Here is a 25,818-nt window from a genome sequence, read left to right on the forward strand (position 1 = left end):
CCAGTTTGATTGCTCTTGGACCAGGCACCCTAACTTGATATCTCTGTGAGTCTAGGGTTATCATATGGCTCCAGAAGACGAAGAACGGATTGAGACATCCGGGCTTTACTTCCATTGCTTTCAATAGAAGTAAAGCCCAGATGTCTCCATCCATCCTCCTTTTTCTGGAGCCATATGGTAATCCTATCTGTGACGATCGCAGAGATCTCACAGATGAGTATTTGGATAATTTCTTGCACGGATATTCAGTAGTCGAAAGATGCCATGCTTTAAAAATCAAACAAAGCATTTTGAAGTCAGTACGTTTGGTATCAATCGACCAATGCCGTTTAAACAAGACTGGTATAATATTCTCATTTCTAGGAGCACCTGTCAAATGCCTGGCTGCTGTATTTTGAATCAGCTATAAATGGTGCAAATTAGCTTTACTTGATCCCAAAGTATTACAGTAGTCTAAATGTAAATGACTAGTAATGAAAGCATAGGCTAATTTAGTGAGATTCTCTATTGTCAAAACCTGCATAAAGTTGGCTAAATAGTGGCCCCCGATTATAGAATTGTCCTCCACACTCCATGTTTTAATTTCCAGGACCAGTATGGCTACTGGACTTATGTGCAAGCTTTACATGTGAATTCCTGCCATATGTAGACTGAGGAAGAAACCAGTGGTGGTGTAAATGTCTATGAGTGTTCCTTGCCTTGTTTCTTGGTTATTCGTTGCTGTATGGAGGTTGAAACTAGCGGTTTTTAAGATGTGGTTCAGCATGGAGAGGTATGACTGTGTTTTAACTTATACAGTGGTGCCTCGCATAACGAACGCCTCGCACAGCGAACGCTGCGCACAACGAACTTCATGTCTTGCTTCCTACAACGAACTTCGTTTCACACAACGAAGTCGCCCGAGCTGCATCCTTCCGCGCAGGCAATGCGCTTAACTGCCCTCTCTCCACCTGGCTCCCTGTGCAGTGGCGGACCGTCGGCTCGCAGGGGCCCGGCGCCTACTGCTGATGCGTTGGGGGGGGCGGAGCTACTCTCGCCGCTTCCCCGATGCTAGAAAAAAAAAAAAATGAACAGTTAAGTCCCAGTTTTTGCCCACTCTCACTGTAAAATTAGACTCTACTTAGTCTGTCTTTAAATGTAAAAAAAATGTGTGTTGTTTTAAAAAACAATTATGTTTTTAGATGTATCTAAATAAAAATAATAACAAAAAATTTATCTTTTTTTATGTCATCTTAGCATATTTTATGCTACAGAACGAATTATTTTTTTTAACATGTATTGTTATGGGAAAACGCGTTTCACATAACGAACTTTTCGCATAACAAACTTGCTCCTGGAACCAATTAAGTTCGTTGTGTGAGGCACCACTGTAATGTGGAAAGCAAGTAGCAACAGTTTAGGTTTCTGTGTTGACACACAGCATATCTTGTTTTTAAGACCGGGCATTCGTTCACTTGGCTAGAGGTAGCTCTGACACCAGGCCGAACTGACTTTTGCAATGTCCCGTCGCTTTTGCCTCACTTTCTAACCATGGTCACTGAAATGCAATATCCCTCGCTATAACTGTATTACTGCCATCCCCTCATGCCTGAATGAAGAAACAGGAAAGTAATGCGGGGTGTGTAATTGCTCCAAAGGCACAGTGCAAATCTTCTCCTTGGTTGGACCCCGCAGGGAAAAGAAAGGAACACAAGTTCATGGGGTTATGGAGGAAGTAATTTTTTTTTGTTATGTTTTGTTTTGTTAGTGCAGTGTTAACAATTCATTTTCACTTCCTTGGTGTAATAACTGTCCAAGTCATGTTTGTGAGCCTTTCAGGGACAGAAAAATATGTATTTTCAGGCAATATATACTGTGAGAAATTAAAATAAATCAGTGTGTCTGGCCATTTGGAGCCCTCCTAATCTAATCTAATCTAAACCTTAGGTTTGTATACCGCATCATCTCTACATTCGTAAAGCTCGACACGGTTAACAAGAGTTAGGGTAGAGAGGAACTCCAGTGGAGGGAAGAGGCAAAATGAAGAGAAAATTTAGAGGATTAGAATAACCAGAGAGGGAGGAGAAGTTACATTTTTGAGAATAACCAGGTTTTCAGATGGCAGGTTTTCCTGCCCATGCATTGATGTGATGTCCATAGTTGCTAGCCACTGTTCCCTAAGATGTGTGGGAGTCCTCCAATTGCATTGTTGCCAGTGGGGGGCAGTGCTTCAATATTGTGTATTCCATCATGAGGGACAGGCAAGGTTCCCTGGAATCCTGCAGAGCTTGCCTGGCTCTCACTATTGAAAATGTATTAGTGAAACAAGTACCCTCTACTGGCAGGTGGAGGACTTTAGCTCATCTTAGAGCAGCGATCTCAAACTCAAACCCTGTGCAGGGCCACATTTTGGATTTGTAGGTACTTGGGAGGGCCACAGAAAAAATAGTTAATGTCTTATTAAGGAAATGACAACTTTGCATGAGGTAAAACGCATTTATAAATCTTTCCTTAATTGCTTCTGATAATTTCAGCTATACACAGCTGAAAGAAGTGCAACATGCAGAAAGATGCAGGAAGGCGCTTGCGTGAGGTTACAGCAGTGAGGTGGGCAACGTTCCAGAACAACAAAGGTAACATACCGAGGGCCTCAAAATAGTACCAGGTGGGCTGCGTGTGGCCCCCGGGCCGCGGGTTTGAGACCACTGTCTTAGAGGGAACAGTGTCGCTGACCTCTTGAAGTCTGATACTTCTCAGAGACTTGCTGCCTCTCTCTGTAGATCCGGGAGGGGACCTGAGAAAAGCCTGGACAGTAGAGTTCAGCATGTCTCCTTTCTGATTCCCACTGCAGTTTCTTGTGACTCTGGGCAAATCATTTAACCCAACGATGCCCCAGGTACAAAGTAAATAACCTGTACGTAATATTGACTGTAACAAACTTCAAGTTTTATTAAAATTTGTTTTCCCGCTTATTGGATTTTGTAAGCGGCTTACAATCGTAAAATTATAAAATTGGGATATACAGACTGGAATCAATACAAAACTTTATATTTACATTACTATCAAATACTTGTTTTACATTAACAGACAAACTATTCAAGCAAAAGGTTAGAGGGGAGAAATACAATTTTAAATAGGATAGCGGAGCATAGTGGGTAAGAACACGAGGAGAGGGGTAGTTACATCTGTGAGGAGGGGCTGTATCCGAAGGTGTCAGGTCAAAAGCGCGCCGGGACAAAGGCGCGCGCAGACAACTGAGCGCAATGTGGAGGTGCACGCCGAAGAAAATGACTGTTTTAAAGGGCTCCGACGTGGTGTGTGGGGGGGAACCCCCCACTTTACTTTATACAGATCGCGCCGCGTTGTGGGGGGTTTTACTGAAAACTTCACTTTTTCCCTAAAAAACAGGGAAACAGTTAAGTTTCCAGTATAATGAGGGCGGTTACAACCCCCCAAACCCCCCACAACGCCGCCACGATATGTATTAAGTAAAGTGGGGGGGGGGATTCTCCAACAAAACCCCCCGTTGGAGCCCCTAAAAACACTCTTTTTCTTCGGCGTGCGCTTCTGTCTTGCGCTCAGTTGTCGGCGCGCGCCTTTGTCTTCGGCGGTTTTGTCTGAACCGTATCCGAATGTTACAAATCAAATGCGTGTTTGAACAGAAATGTCTTTAGATTAGATTTAAATCGATCCAGGGCTGCTACTTCGTGAAGGTGAGTGGGCATTGAATTTCATAGTTGGGGGGCGGTGACTCAGAAGATTGATGAACGAGTAGTATCGTATATTATCTTTTGGGGGCGATGGTATTGCTAGAAAGTGTTGGTTTTGAGATCGAAGTGTTCTGGTAGGAGTGCAGGGAATAAGCAATCTGTTTATGAATTCTGGCAAATGAGAAGTTTTGGTCTTAAAAGCGAGCAGTAAGATTTTTTAAGTTATTCTGTATGAAATCGGTAACCAGTGTGCCTTTATTAGTAAGGGTGTCACATGATCGTATTTTTTGGTCTTTGTGATGAGTTTGAACAGAAAGGTGGCGTTTCGAATCCCATCCTCTTTCCTTGTTTACACATTTAAAAATAATGTCTTTATTTAAACATATTCTTGGCAGTTAGGGCCAGATTCTTCTATAAGAGGCTCCTATCTTAATTACCCAAACCATCTTAATAGATTCAGTTATGAGCTTTAACAAGCTCATAATTGAAAAAAAGAAAAAATAATAATTAATTTGCCAATAGGCAAATTAATTCTATAAAAGGTAGGATTATCATGTAATAATAATAACAACAGTTTATATACCGCAGGACCGTGAAGTTCTATGCGGTTTACAATGATTAAAGAGGTTACAGGTTGAGTGGAATCAACAAAGATCAAAATTAGTGATTACCAGTACTAGAGATCATTTGTTGAGGGCTAAGGTTACAGGGATCTCAGTCCCTCCTTGAGGGCCACAATCCAGTCGGGTTTTCAGGATTTCCCCAATACATATGCATTGAAAGCAGTGCATGCACATAGATCTCATGCATATTTATTGGGGAAATCCTGAAAACCCAACTGGATTGCGGCCCTCAAGTATGGATTTTGAGATCCCTGGATTAGAACATAAGAAGTGCCTCTGCTGGGTCAGACCAGAGGTCCATTGTGCCCAGCAGTCTGCTCGCACGGCGGCCCAACAGGTCCAAGACCTGTGTAGTAGTCCTCTATCTGTACTCCTCTATACCCTTTTCCTTCAGAAAGTTGTCCAATCCCTTCTTGAACCCTAATACCGTACTCTGTCCTATCATGCCCTCCAAAGTATTTCAGGAACAGATGTGTTTTTAGGTGCTTCCTGAATTCCCTATAAGTAGTAGGCACAAGCAGTTGTTCTAGATCTTTACCCCATAATGCTGCTTGATGTGAGAAGAGATGTTGGTGATGACTTTTAAATTTACAACCTCGAACTGGTGGAGAAACAAAGTTTGGATGTGAGGTTCTCCTAAATCTGTTGGTTGTGAAGGAAAAAAGGTCTGTTATATATTTAGGGGCTAAGCCATAAAGTACTTTGAAGCAAAAACAACCAAACTTGAATTTCACACGTGCCTCCGTCGTCAGCCAGTGTAGAAGTCGATAGGAAGGTGTCACGTGATCAAACTTCTTCAGTCCACAAAGTGGCCTAACCTGTACCAGTTGCAATCGCCGCATGTTCTTCTGGGAGAGTGCCAAGTAGGCGATGTTACAATAATCATATGGCACCTTATGCCTAAGTTGGTGTGTTTGGGGGGGGGTGGAGACAGACATTCTGCCTGTTTTACAGAGTCGCGCTAGCGGTTGCCATGCGGCAACAGCCCCGAAGCCCTTTAAATCTCTATGGGCTAGTGCGGCTTTGTAAAGCAGATCCATAGGCTCTGCGATCCCCTAAAGAACTTAAGGCGACTGCAATGTAGGCCAATGGTACCTAAGTTGTTTTTGTGGGTTTTTTTATAGCCCTGATTCTGTAAATGGAGCCTAAGCGTGGTTGACATGCGTCAGGCTCCTTTTTTGTTGGCGCTTGCTGATTTAGGCACTGTTTACAGAATCCGGCCTTTATTTTATATTTATTTATTCAGTTTTCTATACCGTTCTCCCAGGGGAAGCTCAGAATGGTTTACATGAATTTATTCAGGTACTCAAGCATTTTTTTCCTGTCTGTACCTGTGAGCTCACAATCTGTCTAGTGTACCTGGAGCAATGGGGGGATTAAGTGACTTGCCCAGGGTCACAAGAAGCAGAGTGGTTTTGAACCCACAACCTCACGGTGCTGAGGCTGTAGCTTTATCCACTGCCCCACTCTATAAATCAAAATGTAGTAAAAGTGAGTCAAGTATAGGATGATCAAGCCATTGTGACATCACTGATGAAGTTGGCTCTTAGGCATTGGTGGAATGAGGCATTATGATGTCATAATAATAGTTCTGGTTATCAGAGGCTGAAAGTTTTCGCACTATTTATTTATTCCATTTTCTATACCGTTCTCCCAGGGGAGCTCAGAATGGTTTACATGAATTTATTCAGGTACTCAAGCATTTTTTTCCTGTCTGTACCTGTGAGCTCACAATCTATCTAATGTTCCTGGGGCAATGGGGGGATTAAGGGACTTGCCCAGGGTCACAAGGAGCAGCGTGGATTTGAACCCACAACCTCAGGGTGCTGAGGCTGTAGCTTTAACCACTCCAGTAAACTAAAATCTGTTGTCCAATTCCGAACATAACAAAGTCTTCCTTTTCCTTTTCTCCCCTAGAGATAATAATTCCCTGGATGTGATTGGGTTCCTTAACATCATCCCTTAGGAAAACAACTTTCCTATACATAATCCACAGCAAGTTCTTTTTACTCCGTTGTCCCCCCTCTTTCACCACTGTACTTGTGACTATCGTCTTATTCATCCAATTAATATTCACACCCCTCTTTAATAATTTAGTGGCAACCCACGTGCCCTGTGAGAAACAGAATATCATAGAGGCTTCCAGGTTCTTTGGAAAACCCTTTTTTATATTTTACTAAGGAAACTTTAGAGCAAAGGGTCATGGTCACTACAAGGACTGAATGGGCCCCCTATAACACCATCTCTTTCTCAGGGTTGTGGGGGTGGGGGTGGGTGGGGAGGAAAGGTAAATCCCTTCAGAGCTCCAATAAACAATCCTTGCAAAAGCAAACACATTCCAGATCTATTTAGAAATCTGTCATAGTAATAGAAATAGAAACTTCATAGGGTTGTTTTTTTCCCCAGAAATACATGTAGGTGCTTTGGGTCTGATTCTATAAATGGCACCCTGATCACGAATGCTTAGCAACACTAAACGAAAATTTGTGTGCAACATAATTATTAATGGGTTAAATGGCACGGTAATTGACCATTGGCTTGGTAATCGTCATAAAAAAAAAATTGCAAACAATTTAGGTTGTGTATGGACATCTGCACCTAAGTCAAGGCGCTCTCTGATGCCAATCTGAAAAAGAGGCGTTGTTAGGTGTGGAGAATAGGAGTGGTAGACGGGCATCGCTCGAGGCGTTTGAAGTAGGCGCCAATAAATTATATTTGGCACTTTCCTCTAGGAGGCCTAAGTCCACTTAGGCGCCACTAGGGGAGTTTCTATAAATGGTGCCATTTGATTGATTGTCAGCCATGCGGAGCGGCACCTCCATGTACCGTTTATAGAATTAGGCCCTTTCTTCTTTACTAATTATTAATAAACATAGGCATAAAAAGTTATACCATTAAAAGAATCTTATGTAAATTCTTGTACTGATCCTCCTCCAAACTTCAAATAGGTCCCACATCAGTCTTAACCATCGAAAATCAGGTAACAGGGGTAGTTAAAGAGGCTTTTATATTCTCAGACAATTACACGCCATTAAAAATATATTAAAACGTCTGTATTGCATTCATTATTTGTCGAGACTAGATTATGCAAACGTGGTTTACCTGGATTAAAAGGATTGAGAAACTCTCTGTTAAGCTTGTATTATCTTTTAGCTATTTGTATGTTATCAATAAATTGATTGTCGTTCAAGTTGGGTGACTGTGTCCCTTCCCCACTCCTTTTTTGTCTTACCAGGACTTAACCCATAACTTACAAAAAAAGATTACAAACACTTCAAATTGCTGGCTTTAGGCTTCTAGGGAATGCCAGATTATATGATCACGCTACGCTTCTATATACCCATTCAGTTTGGTGTCGGGTCAAAAGCGCGCCGGGACAAAGGCGCGCGCAGACAATTGAGCGCAGCGCAGAGGTGCGCGCCGCAGAAAATTACTGTTTTTAGGGCTCCGACGGGGGCGGTGTGGGGGGGAACCCCCCCACTTTACTTAATAGAGATCGTGCCGCGTTGTGGGGGCGTTGTGGGGGTTTGGGGGGTTGTAACCCCCACATTTTACTGAAAACTTCACTTTTTCCCTGTTTTTAGGGAAAAAGTTAAGTTTACAGTAAAATGTGGAGGGTTACAACCCCCCAAACCCCCCACAATGCCGGCGCGATCTCTATTAAGTAAACTGGGGGGCTCCCCAACAAAACCCCCCGTCGGAGCCCCTAAAAACTGTAATTTTCTTTGGCGCGCGCCTCCGTCTTGTGCTCAGTTGTCGGCGTGCGCCTTTGTCTTTCGCAGGGTTGTCTATGAACCATTCAGTTTAGATGTAAATTTAAATTATTATGTCTAGTCCACAAAGCGTTGTGGGAACGCGAACCAGACTACCTGAACAGCAGGACTGCTTTGTATACACCCATGAGACGTCTAAGATCTTTGCAAGATTTTAGGCTTGCATCTCCATATTTTAAAATGACCCATTGGGCTACCACTAGAATAAATTTTAAAAGACTATTAAAAACATTTTTTTTAAGAATGTGTTTGAAGATTGAAGAATGATTGGAGGGGAGGTCAGCATAAATCTCCAAGAAAAGAGGGAAAACATTATACTATTAGTCCTGGTTATACCTGGATTATTGGATTGATTTTTGGTTGAATGTCTGTCTTTCTGGATGTGGTTATTTTAATGGAGTTCCTTTACTTCTTTTAAAACTTGTATTTTTGGAAACTGTAAAATGCTCTGATCCGGTAAGGCTGGGCGATATATCAAGCTTTTTTTTAAAAAAAACTCATAAAAACAAACACACACATAAGAACATAAGAAGTTGCCTCCGCTGAGGCAGACCAGAGGTCCATCTCGCCCAGCGGTCCACTCCCGCGGCGGCCCATCAGGCCCATTGCCTGATCAGTGGTCCCTGGCTATTCCTATAACTTGCCTCTCACTCCTATCCCTGTACCTACCTCTACTCTTATCTGTACCCCTCAATCCCTTTGTCCTCTAGGAACCTATCCAAACCTTCTTTGAAGCCCTGTATTAGGGAATGCGGCTTTTAAAGGTGCACAATTTGGCTACAGGAAAAGGTGCAGCTCTCTTTTTGCTAAATAAAAATGCAGAGAAATGGGGGTGGAGGGGAGTGGGGATAGTAAGCCAAAGAGCACAAAAGCAAGAAAAGTGCCCCTGAGCAGTCGAAGAAGAGCTGGGCATTCGCTCTTTACTGAAGCACTCGATGAGTTGTTCCATGCCAGCGCGAAGAAATGTCTCGCGTTTGCCTTGCAGTGGTTCTCTTTCACCAATGATATGGGTTGTTGAATTAAATAATTTGTCTGGAGTGCTTTGGCAAAAGTGCCAGCATGTGAAATCAACCAAATGGGTTGTGCGCACCAAGCAGGGACTGGTGTTGGTAAAATGCCACGTGTTCAGTGCGGTAGCACAGACGGAGGTTAATTTTCAAAAGCATTTCTGGGGGGTGAAACGGTGTTTTATGCTCAGAAATAAATTGTCTTTCTGATACACAGATCAGCTCATGCTTAGGCAGTCTGGGCATGTATAACTTTACACTACACTAAAGTTCCCTAATGGGAAATATTTAGACAAAATAATATTAATCAAACAATTCCCACATATATGAAAGAGTGCCTTATATTACTAATTCAAAGTATATATAGGAAAAGGCCTCAGTACTGGAGCCTACGCGCAGTCGTATTCACAGACTGAACTTATCGGCGTAGTTGCTCTGCTCCGTTGCTCCAATCATCGGCCATATTCCTAGTTTAAATCGTTTATTCTAACCTATTTTATTAAATAAATATTCTAAAAACTCATGCTGTCATTTATTTAACTTGTTATAAGTTTTCCTTATATGTATATATTTATAACATGCTCTTATCAACTTTTATTCCGTTCATCTACACTATTTCATATGATTGAGACATAGCTAAAAAAATTTCTAGCATTCAGATAGTTTCATTTCCAGTCAGCGAAAAACATTCTTAAAATTTTTTTATTTCATTAGGCTGTTACTGAAAGATTACTTAGCTTCAGACAGTGCTTGTGTATCAGGGAAGTACCAACGTGGCCAGCGTTTCGTGGAACTCAGTTCATATCCACTGCTTCAGGACCAATTTATACAAGTACCAAGCCATTATCTGTATCAATCTAACATCAGCCTCCATAAAGCAACAAAATGGCGACAGCCATGTATAACTTTACCCAGACCGAGTGGAGGTGTTTCCAGAGATAGTCTGGGAGAAATGGTTGCATGTACACGTATATTTTTGAAAATACATACACATACATGTAAATGAATGCAAAAAACATGAGCATTGCTGGAGTGAAGTACTGTGTACACCTTCCTTTTTTAAATTTGGCAAAGCCCGTGCAGAGCATAGTTAAAAGAAAAAAATTCCTCCTTATTGAAAACAAAATTAATTCTGCCAGTCATCCTAATCAAAACAACATTTGGCTGAGTTCAGAACTTCCCCAGAGGTACTGTCTATTTTTACACATATATAAAATACTTTCTTGCAGGGACAGTTCTACCATTTTTTTGGAAGAGTAGCCTAAAGGTTATTGTGGTGGACCTCAGTCCTGGGGAAATGGATTCAATTTCCACTGCAACTCCTTGTGACCCTAGGCAAGTTACTTAACCCTTCATTGCCCCAGGCTCAAACTCCCCCCCCCAAAAAAAACAAAAAACAAACAAACAAAAAAACAAAAAAACAACTTAAGCTGGCTTTTATCAAACCACACTAGAGTTTTTTTTAGTATGGGCCAGCGTGATATATTCTCTGATGCTCATAGAATTCCTATGAGCGTCAGAAAACTTACCTCACCGGCCTGCGCTAAAAACCTCTAGTGCGGTTTGATAAAAGATGGAAATAGATTGTGAAGCCACTAGGGAAAGCACCTGCATATAATGTGTACAGCACTATGTATGCCTAGTAGTTCTGTAAAAATGATTACTAGTACCTGAGGCTGTCACCTCAGGTAGCAGAATTTGGAGAAGGCGTGACTGTACTTGTTCTAACTGTGTTGCTTTGCTGTCTCCCAATCCTGTTCAATGCCCCTTCTGCCTGGTAGAAGGAGAAGTTCTTTTGTATGTGTGGCCTCCTGCATCCGAAGGCAAAACTTGGTCCTTTAATAGCAGGAAATAATATGCACTGAAGCACTGCTCCTGCTGGTCGGCCCTCTGGCGCGATTAAAAAAGATTGGGAAGTGACAGAGTAGCAGTGGTGAAGGTGCATACGAGGGGGGGCCGCTGAAACGTGCATACGAGGGGGGTCATGAAACTTCTGAGTTAACTCTGCACTTTTCTTGACGCTTTTCGTTTCATATCACTGAAACGAAAAGCGTCAAGAAGAGTGTGGAATAATTTGTGCGTTTCATGGCTCCACATCATTCTCTTCTTGGTTGGGCTGAGAAAAATTTTCAGCGGACCCTCGTATGGCGTAGTGGTTAGAGCTAGAGCCTCAGCACCCTGAGTTTGTGTGTTCAAACCTTGCGCTGCTCCTTGTGATCCTGGGCAAGTCAATTAATCCTCCACTGCCCCAGGTGCATTAGGTAGATTGTGAGCCCACCGGGACAGATAGGAAAAATCCTTAGAGTGCCCGTATTTAAGTGGCTCTGTATGTGGTTGTAAAACTACAAAAAGGTGGTATACAAGTTCCAATCCCTTTCCCTGATGTCATAATGCCTTATTCCACCAATAAGAGCCAAACTCATCAGTGATGTCACAATGGCTTCATTGTTCTATACTTGGCTCACCTCTGAAATTGTATTGGAGGAGAGTGTGGCGCAGTGGTTAGAGCTACAGCCTCAGTACCCTGAGGTTGTGGGTTCAAACCCTGCGCTACTCTCTGTGATCCTGGGCAAGTTACTTAATCCTCCACTGCCCCAGCTACGTTAGATAGACTGTGAGCCCATCAGGATAGGGAAAACATTTGAAGTACGTTTGAAGTAAACGCTTGAAGTAAAACCACTTTGAGAGTGGTTGTGAAACTACATAAAGACAGTATACAGGTGCCAATCCTTTTTCCTTTCAGCTGCTAGAAAAAAAAAAAAAATAAATCACACCTAGCTGCACCTAGGTGTGCGTAGGTGTTACCAGACGTCCCAGAAGTAGGCGCTGGTATATTAAGCGCGGAACTCCAGAGTGACTTATGTCAGTTAGAGAAATGGGTGGAGAAATGGCAGATGAAGTTTAATATGGAAAAGTGCAAAGTAATGCATTTGGGCAGAAAGAACAAGGAACATGAGTATAGAATGTCAGGTGCAACTCTGGGTAAGAGCGAACAGGAAAAGGACCTGGGTGTACTGATAGATAGGACCCTGAAGCCGTCAGCACAATGCATGATGGCGGCAAAGAAAGCAAATAGAATGTTAGGGCATGATAAAGAAGGGAGTCACGAGTAGATTGGAGAAAGTTGTAATGCCGCTTTATAGAGCAATGGTCAGACCACACTTGGAATACTGTGTCCAACATTGTTCTCCCAACCTAAAGATGGATATAAAACTGCTGGAGAGGGTGCAGAGACGAGCAACGAAGCTAATAAAAGGTATGGAGAACTTGGAATATGAGGAACGACTGAAGAGACTGGGATTGTTCTTCCTTGAGAAGAGGAGACTGCGAGGGGATATGATCGAGACTTTCAAAATACTGAAAGGAATCGACAAAATAGAACAGGAAAGAAAGTTATTTACAATGACCAATGTGACATGGACTGAAGCTAAGGGGGGACAAGTCCAGGACAAATATCAGGAAGTTCTGCTTCACACAACGAGTGGTGGACACCTGGAATGCTCTCCCAGAGGAGGTTATTGTGGAACCCACCGTTCCTGAATTTAAAAGCAAACTAGATGCACATCTCCTTACGAGAGGTATAGAGGGATATGAGTGACTAGAATTACGCCAGGTGTACACCAGGCTGGGCCTTTGCATGTGCGGATCGCCGGACTTGATGGACCGATGGTCTGATCCGTAGATGGCAATTCTTATGTTCTTATGCCAGATTTTACCGGGCCTAATTACTGGCACCTATCTAGCCTTGCAACGCTTAAGTTTACCACGCCTATTCTCCACCCTTAACCACACCTCCTTTGCAGGTAGGCGTCGCCAGGCATTGTTAGGCGCTGCTCTGAGTTCTGCGTGGAACTCATCATCGTTTTAATTTTTTTTAATTTATCAGCTTGAATGGCGTGGTCATTTAACAAGCCATTCAAGTTAATTGATATGATTTGGGTTGCGTGAAGATTTTAGTTAGGCGTCTCCAGCCGTCAGCAATTAGGGTGCCCTGTGCCGCCTAACATAGACACACTTTATAGAATCTGGCCCATAAAGACCAGTATGATCCAGTAAAATGCTGGCCTACATTGTAGGCATCTCAAGTCTTTTCTTAGGCGTAGCCCTTCTTACTGATTTTCCCCTATTCGTTCTCTTTTACTTTGAATATTGTAGTTCTCGCCTTCTTACCTTCTGTTCCTGTTTGTCACGGTTTTAATGTCTTTGAATGTACAGTAGTAGTCATCCCTAGAGATACCTTGTAATTTTAAGTTTGTATTTTAGCCAATGTATGTTTTTATGACTTTGTACACCACTTAGAAGTCTAATTAGGCGGTATAAGAAATTTTAAATAAACTTGAAACTTAACGGCTAATGACTTTAATGTGATTGACATGTGGGTGGTGTCCATTTCTGTAGACGCTTTCGATTTAGGCATTGTTTACAACAAACTGTATGCCGTGGCACACTAGTGTGCCGCAGCAGATTCCAAATGTGCCCCGACGAGACACCGGTAAGGAGGAGAGGTGCCGGCATGGGCTGACTGCTTATAGAATGTGCCTCTTGCGATGACTCTTCTTGCCGACATCTTTCCCCTTCTTCCCGTACCTCCCTTCCTCCAGGATCTCCCACCAAAGTGACGGGATCAGAGCCGCAGCCAGATGGGCCTCCTCGCATGCGCGGACATCGACATGATGACATCACGCATGTGTGTGACATCATTGCATCAATGAACATGCACTTCCGGGTGCCTCCCGGCTGGAGCACTGGGTTTAGTGTGCATTCCAGCCGAAACGTTTGCAGGACACTGGTTTACAGAATGCAGCCCTTGCTGCCTGCCAGGTGTTGGTGTTTCCACAATGTGCGCTAATCGTAATAACATTAGTGCTTGGCCATTAGTTGGGAAAAAAAAAAAAAGAAAATTGGCCATTTTCCACTGCGGGAAAAACCTGTGTGAGGGTGTGCTACGGCCACTTTTTATCACAGCTTAGTAAAAGGACCCCTTAGGCATCTGTGTTGCCTTCATAAAGAGGTACTTTTTTAAATGTAGTCCTTTACAAAATTACCTCCAGAATAGGGCGGCCCAGTGCGCCTCCAACGTTCAGCTTCAATTGTGGGAGATGCAACGAGTGACTGGAACAGTTGGAAAATACCCTCCTTCAGAGACATCAAACACAAAAGCGTTTGCACAAGAATGTTCTCAGAGATGGCTCCGAGGTGGTGGAACTCCCTTAAGAAGGCATTAAAACTAGAAAAGAACACCAGAAAGTTCAAGAAAGGGATAAAAGATCATCCTCTTCACAGACTACTTTATCTTATAAAGCAACATAAAGGAGATAGCTGGAGAGTCCCCATTAGGAGCACAACATAGAACAAGATACAGCTATTGTGTGTGCAAATAAGTAGGATTTAGCATGAACATGGTACACGATACTAGTATTATATATGTGTATATACGTAGGATGATATAAATTTCTGTATTGAAAACCATGTCAGAAAATGCTAATTCTGTATTGTAACACCTTTACAGAGGCTCATGTATTATAACACTATTACTGAAGCTCATGTAAACTGCTCTGAATTGACTCCCCAGTCATTAGTAGCGGAATAAAAGCTTTCAAAAAGCAGTAATGCTCTGCAGCTGGGGAGTTTCTTTGGGCATGTTGTCATATAAACAGGGTTTCTCACTTCCTTTTGTTCAAGTTTATTAAAGTCTTGATATACCGCCCATAGAGAAACACATCTGAGCGGTTTACAAATACCATATATGGGAAGAAAGTAACAGAGATAAAAAGGAATAATGAAGGGAAGGAAGGAGAAACTTGGAAATAGAATAAATAATGGGAAGAAGGGGAGAAAGGAGGGGTTGAATTTCAAGGATTATGTACTATTGTTTTGTGAAATAATCCTCTACCCTTTTTCATTTTTGTCCTTTTTAGGAAAAGAGGCATAGAAGTCATCCAGGTGAGTACTAGTGATATTTTTACACCTGTCTATTGACTCATGCAGTTGGGGCCTACATTGTTTCATTCGCACAGTAGACACTCTGTTAACCGGAACTCTCTTAACCAGAACTCTCAAGCAACCAGAAAAAAAAACATAAGAAATACTGTAGTACCTTAAATAATAATGTAAATAAAATCAATTTCTGGCAGAAATTTAAATGTAAATGTGGCACTCCACACCTAAGTACACCCACGCTTTGCCTACCACCTGTCCGGTAGTTTGTCTGTCACAGTTTATGGTATGGCATAGTATGGGGTATAAAGTTGTTCCCCTGTGAATTCGTGAATCATGGACCCAGTCATTCGCGGTGTGCTCCGACTGCCTCTTCCTGTAGTAAAGTCGGGCTACACTAATCAGGAGCTGCGTGTCAAAGCAGCTCCTGATTGGTGTAGCCACTTTACTACAGGAAGAGGCGGTTGGAGCAGACCATGAGTGATTTCCTTCACTTGCCGGCGCACCAGCTGCCCTCTCCCGTCTCCCCTGCCTAGAAACCGCATTTGCAGCTTTTCAAAATTCATGGGGGGTCCTGGAATGAAACCCCCGCGAATTTCGGGGGAGTACTGTAGTATTAGTTAGGTCTATTTTTAATAGTAACTCTCAAGCAACCAGCAACTACATTTATCCAGCATTTATCAATCCCCATGGGTGCCGGTTAGCTGAGAGTCTGCTACATTCATTTGCTTATAAAAAGCTTTGTGGTAGAAATGTATCTGCAGTCAAAGTTATAACTGTTTAAAACCAACAGATCCAGATCTGTGTGTTCAATAATCCTTACTGTCATCCCTCATTAATCATTGTCACTTTCACTTGACTATGTACGTGTGTTTGTTTTACACATACCCCTGGAATATTTCACACAGATTTATCCTTAGCCAGCATTCATGAGATGTTTCAGCATTGTTAAACTTCTTCTCTGTAGTTGCATTTAAACTTTTTATCGGTTTTGGTGTTTCCTTATGAAAATAAATGAGATTCCTATGTCAAAGTTCTTTAGAGTAAGCAGTGGTTCCCAAATCTGTTCTGGAGGAACCCCAGTCAGTCAGGTTTTCAGGATATCTGCAGTGTATATTCATGCTTTAGAGTTGCATGCAAATGTAACTCATGAATATTCATTGCAGGTGTCTTGAAAACCTAATTGGCTGGGGTTCCTCTAGGACAGGTTTGGAAACTGCTGCAGTAAAGGGTGGAGAAGTGTACTGTACTGTTTTCTTCTTCCTGTCTCCTGTGTCACTGCTAGGTTTTAAAGCTGTGGTTCTCAAATTGTGGGTTGGGACGATAAAATGAATAAAAATGTGGAACCAGGTCCTGGACTTCCAAGAGTTTAAAATTTATAAAGTTTATTGTTGTAAAAGACAAATAAAATAAAATGTGTCACAATGTAATAAAAGTCAAACTCATAACCAACGATAAAAAAGCAATTGATGATGACCAGACCCTACACAGACCGTGTTTCAGCTTTATCAAGCCTTCCTCAGGGGTCCTAAAAGCATATAATAATGCACAAAACAGAAAATTTTAAGACAAAAGTCAGACTATGGTAAAAACCAATCAATGTACTATCAGTGTTTGGTAAGGATACATATTAAAATACACCTAGACATACCAGACATTGATAGTACATTGATTGGTTTTTTACCATATTCTTACTTTTGTCTTTTGTCCGTTTTGTGCATTATTATTTGCTTTTAGGACCCCTGAGGAAGGCTTGATAAAGCCGAAACACGGCCCGTGTAGGGTCTGGTCATCATCAATGCAGTGCATTTATTGCTTTTTATCATTGGTTATGAGTTTGACTTTTATTACATTGTGACACATTTATTTTATTTGTCTTTTACAACAATAAATTATAATTTTAAACTCTTGGAAGTCCAGGACCTGGTTCCACATTTTTTTTTTCCTTTTGCACAACCCGATTTTTGTGGTACCCAGGTTCCATTCCTGTGGTTGGTAGGACCGTCCTGGTGACGAAGACCCCCCCCCCCTACAGTGCTGTTCTTTATTTGGAGGGCTATAAAATGGGTCACATCATCAGCAGATAGCAGTGTCATAGCCACGGATGGGTCTGGGCAGGCAAGGGCCTGCACACTTTGAGCCCAGGCCCACCTAGCAGTGGCACACACTTGCTGTGGCTGGGAAGGGTCCCCAACTCCATCAGCTGAAGACTTCAGAGTTCTCCCAGGGCTTTTTTAGTGGGCATGCTGCCCGGCTAATGTTCCCCTGCTGTCCAGCCTTTCTTCATCTTACTTTTATTCTCCCTCCTGCCTACAGTCTGGCATTTCACTCATTCCTCCCCTCTGCCAATGATCCAGCATCTCCCACATTCTCTCAAAACTCCTCCCTTCCACCACCGATGTACCTTTAAAAACTTTGCTTCACTTCTGGCAGTGAGTAGCAGTTTACACATGCTACTCGCAGCCAGCCCTAGAGCCTTTCCTCTAAAGTGGTCCCGCCAATGCAGAAACAGGAAGTTACGTCAGAGGGAAGATTCTGGGGCCAGCCACAAGCAGTATGTGTTAATCTCTACTCGCTGCCAGTGGCCCCAGAAATGAAGAGAAGATTTAAAAGATACATTGGACGGGGCAAGGTTGAGACACTGTAGGAGATTCTAGATCTTCGGGGAGCGGAGGGAGTTGGAGATTGATGCCCACCCAAAATTGGCCATCTGTCTACACCTCTGATAGATTGGGTCACAAATGCAAAGCTACTCCCCCATCCCTCTCGACCTCCACTGTGACCTATGCCAAGTACCTGTAAGTCAGTGAACATTCATAGGCTTCCTGTTAGACTGGAAACATATAAAAAGTACACACAAGGCAAGATTAAGGCATAGGCAAACTAAGCACATGCCTAAGGCCCTTCTAATTTAGTAGGGGGGCCCATTTGGGTGTGTTCTTGCTGGCAAAAAATTGTGTTTGGGTGGGAGGGGCAGGGCTACCACTGCCGGTAGTTCTCTATGTGCTGGTTTTCCTCTGAAGTCAGAACTAGAGAATGACACGGTGGCTGTTACCCGCCGATAGCTTCGGGTAACCCGCCGATAGCTTCGGGTAACCCGCCGAAACAGTGATAAAAAAATGGCCATTCACCGCCCCGTGGAGCGGTGAATGGCCTTATTTCCGCAGTTAAGGGAGTGAGCATGTGCGGCCTGGCAGCCCCCCTCTCTCCCGCTGCCCCCTCTCTCTCCCTCTCGTTCCCTTCGTGGCGATTTCTACAAGGCTAAGCATTCTATTGCAGCCGGAGCCTTGAAGTTGCGTGTGGCTGCTGGAAAGGTCTCCTCTGATGCAACTTCCTGTTTCCGGTTGCGTGAGAGGAGACCTTTCCAGCAGCCACATGCAACGCGACTTCAAGGCTCCGGCTGCAATAGAATGCTTAGCCTTGTAGAAATCGCCACGAAGGGAAGGTAAGAGAGAGGGAGATGCACAGCCAGCCGGCGGGAGGGAGCTGCTGGACCGCGCAAAGGGTGCTGGGGTGAACGGGGGGGGGGGGGAGAGGAGAAGATGCTGAAGTAGCCTGAAGGGAACTGGGGAAGAGAGAGAGGGGAGAGAAGGAAAGAGACTAGATTAAGAATATTTGTCTCGCTATCACTAGGTAATCATTCTCCCCTTTTGACTCTTCCATATCAATCTCCCCTGCCTTTTCTCCCTACCTTACCACCCACCTCCCCCAGCTCCCTTCCCCTTCTTCTCTCTAGTTTGCGGGGATGGGACGGTGACGGGGACCGCGCTCACGGGAACGGGACGGTGACAGGGATGAGCTCGTGGGGACGGGGCGGAGACGGGGACAAATGTTTTCCCCATGTCATTCTCTTAAAAACCACATGTGCTGTTTGTAAGAATTGTACACACACGATCCCAAGCAGACGCTGCCACTCCTCCTTCCACTTCCGCTTTAGCCACTTTCTTTCTTTGTAAGGGGGGGGGAGCGAAGAGGAAGTGGAAGTGTTTTGTTTTTATCATCATCTGGGGTCAGATGAATATTTAGTTGTTAAAGAAAGTTGATATTGGCTAAAAGTTTGGGAAGTACTGCTGTAAAAAGCCAAGAGCTGTCTTTTTAATACATTGTACATCCTCAGCTGGAAAACCCGGTAGGGAAAGCATGCAGATGTAAAGGACACTAATTTCCATTCTTGGTTGCCAGGAAACTGCCTTTATTTCCCTTGAAATGTTAAAGGAGGTTTATTTTCACATGAAATATGAACGGATCATGCTAGGAGGGATAAGATGGAAGAGGTGGGGCTGGAGTGGAGGGACAGGGATAATTTGTAAAACACCAGTTGGGGGAAAGCCTGAACTTCCGCTGCAGCTCACTGGGATCTTGGCCGAGTGACTTAACACTCCAGTGTCTCGGGTACAAAACTCAAGACTGTGACTCCTCCTGGTCATGGTGTACTTGTGTGTGCATGGGCTAGCACCAAGGTGTCTGGTTGATAGTATTCTGCCATATGCTCCACTCCCGAAACTCCGCTCTGTGGAATGTGGTGATCGGTTTGCTCTACCTGTTAAACAATTGCGGTTGAAGGTGTCGAGGGCAAGCACGGAATGAGATCCCTCAGTATATACATCAGCAGAGGAATGTGCATACTTTAAAAAAAAAATTACTGAAAAAGTTTCTGTTTTGTAAAATGAAATATGGGAATTAAGTTTTTCAGATAATTGTAAGTGCTGGTTGCTGATATGTTTCGATTGCTTGCTTTGTTTGTACACTTCTCCCTCCGAATCCGCAGTTTCAGTACCTATGGATTTGGTTATTTGTGATTTTATTTTTTGGAAAAGAAACACTGCATCCCGGACCTTCCCCAGACCTTACCTGGTGGTCTAGTGGCGATGCGGGGCAGGATCGATCTTCCTATGATCTTCCTATGCTCCTGCCCTGTGCTGAGCCGCCATCAAAATGGCTGCCGTGAGTTCCCGGGGCAGGAGCGTAGGAAGATCGATCCTGCCCTGCGTCACCGCTAGACCACCAGGTAAGGTCTGGGGAAGGTCCGGGATGCAGGAGCATTTTTTAAATATTCGCGGGCCGGCTCTGCCCCTAACCCCCGCGAATATTGAGGGGGAAGTGTATTTGTCTTTGAAGCTGTTTTAATTATGTATGCAACATTTGGAACCCGCTTTTTACAAACCAGGATATAAGTCAATAAACCATAAATCAGAGAAATACCTGAATGTAAACTGCTTTGATAGCTCTGGGGCGGCAGGCGATATGTGAGAAAGTGAACAAATAAGACGAAAAGCCAGTGCAGCCGAAGTCACGCTGTGTTAAGGAGCAGACTGTTGACGTTGGAGGCTTGGCCTTGTTTCGCTGGAAGAACTGCGATTTGTTTTTCATCTCAATACCACACTCCAGAAGTTTTGTGTGTGCTGCAGAGATGGCAATCGCTGCAAAATATTATTTCAGGGCTGTAGAGTCAGTACACCAAACCTCCTATTTTTCTTCTTTCTGACCCTGACTCTGACTGTGATTCCACTCCTACTACCCTGTTTCCCTGAAAATAAGACCTATCCCGAAAATAAGCCCTAGCATGATTTTTAAAGATGCTGCTAATATAAGACCTACCCACGAAAATAAGCTGTAGTTAAGATCGACTCCTGAAGCCCCCCCCCACCTTTGAATGTCCCCCGATACTCCCTGACTTCATCCCTGACACAAGTGGAGCAAGCTTCTTCCAAGGCAAGACAAATCATGGGTTGCATACGCAGGGGTTTCATCAGCCGTAAGCCGGAGGTCATTATGCCATTGTATAGATCCATGGTGAGACCCCACCTGGAATACTGTGTGCAGTTCTGGAGGCCGCATTACCGTAAGGATGTGCTGAGGCTGGAGTCGGTCCAGAGAATGGCCACCCGGATGGTCTCGGGACTGAAGGATCTCCCGTACGAAGAACGGTTAGATAAATTACAGCTATACTCGCTCGAGGAGCGCAGAGAGAGGGGAGACATGATCGAGACGTTCAAGTATCTCACGGGCCGCATCGATGCAGAGGAGAATATCTTCTTTTTCAAGGGTCCCACGGCAACAAGAGGACATCCGTGGAAAATCAGAGGCGGGAAACTGCGTGGTGACACCAGGAAATTCTTTTTCACCGAAAGGGTGGTTGATCGCTGGAATAGTCTTCCACTTCAGGTGATTGAGGCCAGCAGCGTGCCTGATTTTAAGGCCAAATGGGATCGACACGTGGGATCTATTCACAAAGTAAAGGCAGGGGAGGGTTATTAGGGTGGGCAGACTGGATGGGCCGTGGCCCTTATCTGCTGTCAATTTCTATGTTTCTATGTTTAGTGCTGCCTGATTTGCTGAAAATATCGGACTTGTCAATTCAGCAACTCCCATCCTTGCTACTTTGGGAGGCCTCGGAGCGGATGTATGTCAGTCTCACGGTGGGAGGGTCGGTAAGGTTCTGCTGCACAAGGGGATAGGTGAGAGGGGAAGAATGATGCTGCACATGGGGGGGGAGAAAGGAAAGAGGAAGAATTGGGGTAGAGGAGAGGAAGGGAGAGATGATTGTTGTACATGAGAAAAAATAAGACATCCTCAAAAATAAGCCCTTGTGTGTTTTTTGGACTCCAAAATAATATAAGACACTGTCTTATTTTTGGGGAAACACAGTATGTATAGTACAGTACTCCCCTGAAATTTTTTTTTTTTTAACAAAACCGTAGTGGTAACAGCTCCGACGCTCATAGGAATGCTATGAGTGTTGGAGCTGTTACTGCCGAGACTGGCGCTAAAACTTATACTATGGTTTTGTAAAAGGGGGAGGGGGCTAGAATGCTACTTCACATTTTCTAATCACGTAATATAAAAATGCTTGTTTTGTTTGTTTAAAATGTAAAATAAAAATTAGAAAAAAGTCTTAAGAGAAATCTGATTAATTACTGAAACAGGATATTTCTTTGTGTACAAAATTATGACTAATAGACCACAAATTGTGTATTTATTTGAAGTTTGAACAAAAATTTTAACAAAAAAAATTGACAAATGAAGATATGCAAAACACAGGCCCCCTTTTATCAAGCTGCGTTAGCGGTTTTTTTTTTATCACTGGCTGCTGCGTTGAAAGCTCCTATACTCATAGAATTTCTGTGAGCGTTGGAGCTTTTACCGTAGCGGCCAGTGGTAACCCTAACACGGTTTGATGAAAGAGGCCACAGTTACTTAATATTTTTCAATAAATCTCTGAAGAAAAAGAACTGTCTCAGTCAGATCCTCCTTCATGGGTACCCTCAAAGCTGATTTAATTATTCTCGGAACAACCTCTCAACACCTACTTGGGTCAGTGGGAAAGCAATAACTTCCAAAGCAACATCTCTGACAGTTTTAGGATATAACTTATATTTACCAGTACATTAGATCCAGGATGAAAAAAAAAAAAAAATCTAAGTATAAAATGATGGGATCGATAATCAAGTGATGTAATTGACCAGAAATGGCTCCTGGCCAGTTAACTCGCCTCTTCAGGACTAGCCGCTAATTTTCAGTGGCAGTTAATCAGTCAGTGCCACTAAAAATGACCAGTTGGTGCCGAACTGCAAACTAGCTATTTTGAGGGTGTTCTGGAGGTGGAGATGGCACTTGGCTGGTTAAGTGCCAATATTTAGCACTTAACTAGTCAGGTTAACTACTTAAAAGCCAATCCTATTTTCATGCAGTAACCCGTAGCCCAGTGTCTTTCAAACTTTTTTTTTGTTTTTTAGCTCAGATGCATTAAACGGAGCACGCAAAAACCAACAAAAAACTTAATTTGAGAGTTATTTATTTAAAGTTCTTTAAGCCAAATATCCTCTAATAATAATAAGCTTCTACTTATTATGACAGGGGTTGTCATACAACAGATTACGAATAACTGGAAAAATTGGGAGAGGCTGAATTATAACTTTTGGTGGAACTCTTTGTGCCACAAATTTAAAATGGAAAGGATAATTGCCCTGCAGCAGGGAAATTTTAAGAAATTTCAGGATATTTGGGAGCCATTAACAAGATACTGTAAAGATTGAAATTACTGCATAGAATAAATATTAAATTTTTTTTCCCTTTTGTTCATACACGTCCAGGGTGGGGTGGGGGGTGGGCATATTTTATGATTTCTTTTGCTTAGGAATAATTGTTGGGCATAAGGGAGGGGGGATATTTGATGCGAGTTAGAATTTGATGATATATTAAGTGATGTTAAAGTATAAAATGATTGTAATATGTTACACTTATTGTGAGTTTTAAAAATGGAATAAAGATTAATAATAATAAAAAAAGTTATTTAAGCTACATATGGGAAATTGTAACAATGGTGAAACTAAACTAGATGGTCTGGATGAGCTTGTTGTTGAGTGCACATTAACCCAAAACACGGCTCAGTAGTCGACAAGCAAACACTCATTTCGTTATCCACCATCTGCAGTCTTTCTCTTTTTTTCAATTTAATTTCTGTCAGAGCTGATCCAAGTTCGCAAAGATAAGAAGATCCAAACGGTAACCAAGCCGTGATTGCTTGTTGCTCAAATTAGGATAACTACTGCATAAAAAATAAAACTAAAATTACTTGCCGTTAGTTTTCAAGGGCCAATCACGTTAAAGAATGATGCTTGTCTGGACGGTTGTATCCTTACACACGTAGACGCTCATAACTGATAGATTATTGCGTGTGCGATGTACATGTCATCTATTCTAGTGTATAATTATGAAGGGAATATTTAAAAAATAAAGTAAAATTCTGGAATCTCTCGTGGCACACCCAGAATCTCTTTGGGGCACACAGTTTGAGAGACACTGCCATAGCCAGTTAAGTACTGAACATTGGACTTCAACCAGCTGAATGATAGCACCACGAAGTTGGTCCTTCAAGCCCAGACATGCCGGTGGCTTTGGCCAGCAAAACACTGATTCCCTCTGGTTGAATATATTATAAAGTTTTAAATTTTTAGGGTCCTTTGATCACGTTTCGCTAGAGGTTTTTAGCGCGGTAAATGCTCCAATTCTCATAGAATTCATAAAAACCTCTAGCGCAGATTGAATAAAAAGGGAGGGGGGTCTTAATGTTTAACAATGTTTATTGAGCCATCAAATGCAGATACACACAACTATCTAACAAGCCATAAACTCATTTTTACAGACAGCGTATATCCCCAACCAGATCCTCCCCTCAAGAAAAAACACAAAAGCAAAATACAGCCACAAATTCACCTTTAATATCATTAGCCCATTGCTGGAGGGTCTGCATTGGTAACTGGGGCTGGGTTATCAGTGCTCCGATATCTTGGCAAAGCCCTCTGGTCTGCTTCCTCTTCCAATGCGCTCTCCCCAGACTCGTGCCCGGCTGCCATGGAAGCTCTGTGCACATGGCCTAAAGGCTGCTGCGGGAGCGGACTGCTGCGCACGATGGACCACTGGTCTGATCCAGCAGCAGCAATTCTTATGTTCTTATGGCGCAGGCCACATTTTTCACCTTCCTTCCCCAGCTGTCTGCCTTCCTCAAATTTCTTTTTCATCTGCATTTTCAAGACCTCCGTTCCTCCCGGCACAGCACCTCCTTCGAATCGGGTGAAGGCTAGCACTGTTTCGAACTCAAGTAGGGGGTTTATCCTTCTTCGGGGGTCGGAGGACACGCTCTAACCAGCCATCTCGCCCAGTGACGTCACCGGAAGTCCCAACACAAAGCAAAATACATGGGAAAAGCATTATTGTAATGGAACTCCAGAAACATTAACAGAATCAATGCAAATGATAAGTTGAAAAACCAGAGAAGTGAATTCTCGTCCACCTCTGTTTAAGGTACAGAGATTCAACCCTAAACAAAAGGAGAAAAGAAAAGAAAAAAAAAAAACCCTCTTACTACACAATCATATCCCACACCTTCATCATGCATTCCGGAGAGTCTACCGCAAAGCTCTTTCTGACCTCATGAATGGAGTCTACCCAAAGAATTAAGCATCAAACTTCTGGCCTTATGAGTGAGAGACTGAATATAATTATTCCATATTTGTAAAAAAAAAAATCCCCCAACAAAACCTGTACCCCACTTAGAGGACCGTTGAGCTTCCATCAGCATGAGAGCGTTCAAGCAATTCCGCCAATTCCAGTAAGTAGGAGCCTCCTCTCCAACCCATACCCCCCAAAATAACTTTCCTACCCAACACTCCCGCTTTCCTAAACAAAAGACAGCAGCAGCTGGACTTTATTATTACATCGGCTGTGGTATTAGTGGCATATCGCAATCAATGCTGACTAACCCCCTGTTTTACGAAGGTGCGCACTGTGTTAGCGCGTGGTTAGCATGCACTAAAACGCTTAGCGCACCTTTGTAAAAGAAGCCAAATTTCCAACCTATTGATAATTACCCCAGACTACAAGATGCTCAGAAAGGAAGTAAAAACTATACTCTTCAAGAAATCCCTTAATAAAGCTTAATACCAGGAATACTCCTTCTTACCATCCCCTCCCCAACCTCTGATCCTTCTTATTCCTCTCTTGGAAACGATCTCTGATCTAACTTTGTAACCCTTCTTCCATAACTCTTTTTGTAATCCGCTTTGAACCGAAAGGTAATGGCGGAATAGAAATCTGTAATGTAATGTAATGGCTCCACTAATTCAGGTCCTACTCATGACACTACGAATAACAGAGACATTGCCACAAAAGTATGCGCTTCCAAGTAGTGTGGCAGGTTTTTTTTTTGGGGGGGGGGTTTGGGAGTGGGGGGGATTGCTTTTGCAAAATTGATGGGGGTCATGGCTTTTAAAGTTTTCCTTGTAAGTAC

At 43.0% G+C, this 25,818-nt stretch overlaps 1 protein-coding gene across 4 annotated transcripts in view; it reads left to right on the forward strand.

Annotated features, from left to right (window-relative positions):
* The window catches only part of ITPK1 (inositol-tetrakisphosphate 1-kinase), a 235,255-nt gene that overhangs the window by 78,263 nt on the left and 131,174 nt on the right, over positions 1-25,818 (forward strand). For 3 of the 4 annotated variants that reach the window (XM_033952831.1, XM_033952829.1, XM_033952832.1), the window contains exon 2: positions 15,011-15,035. The exons of the other annotated variant lie outside the window; for it this stretch is intronic. Coding sequence is in view for 1 of the 3 variants with exons in the window: in XM_033952829.1 (XP_033808720.1) it covers positions 15,011-15,035 (25 nt within the window). In the remaining 2 variants the exon portion in view is untranslated. The remainder of the gene's footprint in view (positions 1-15,010; positions 15,036-25,818) is intronic. 4 annotated transcript variants of the gene reach the window in all.

Source organism: Geotrypetes seraphini, chromosome 7 (assembly GCF_902459505.1).
Source record: "Geotrypetes seraphini chromosome 7, aGeoSer1.1, whole genome shotgun sequence".
In the NCBI taxonomy this organism is placed as follows: domain Eukaryota; kingdom Metazoa; phylum Chordata; class Amphibia; order Gymnophiona; family Dermophiidae; genus Geotrypetes; species Geotrypetes seraphini.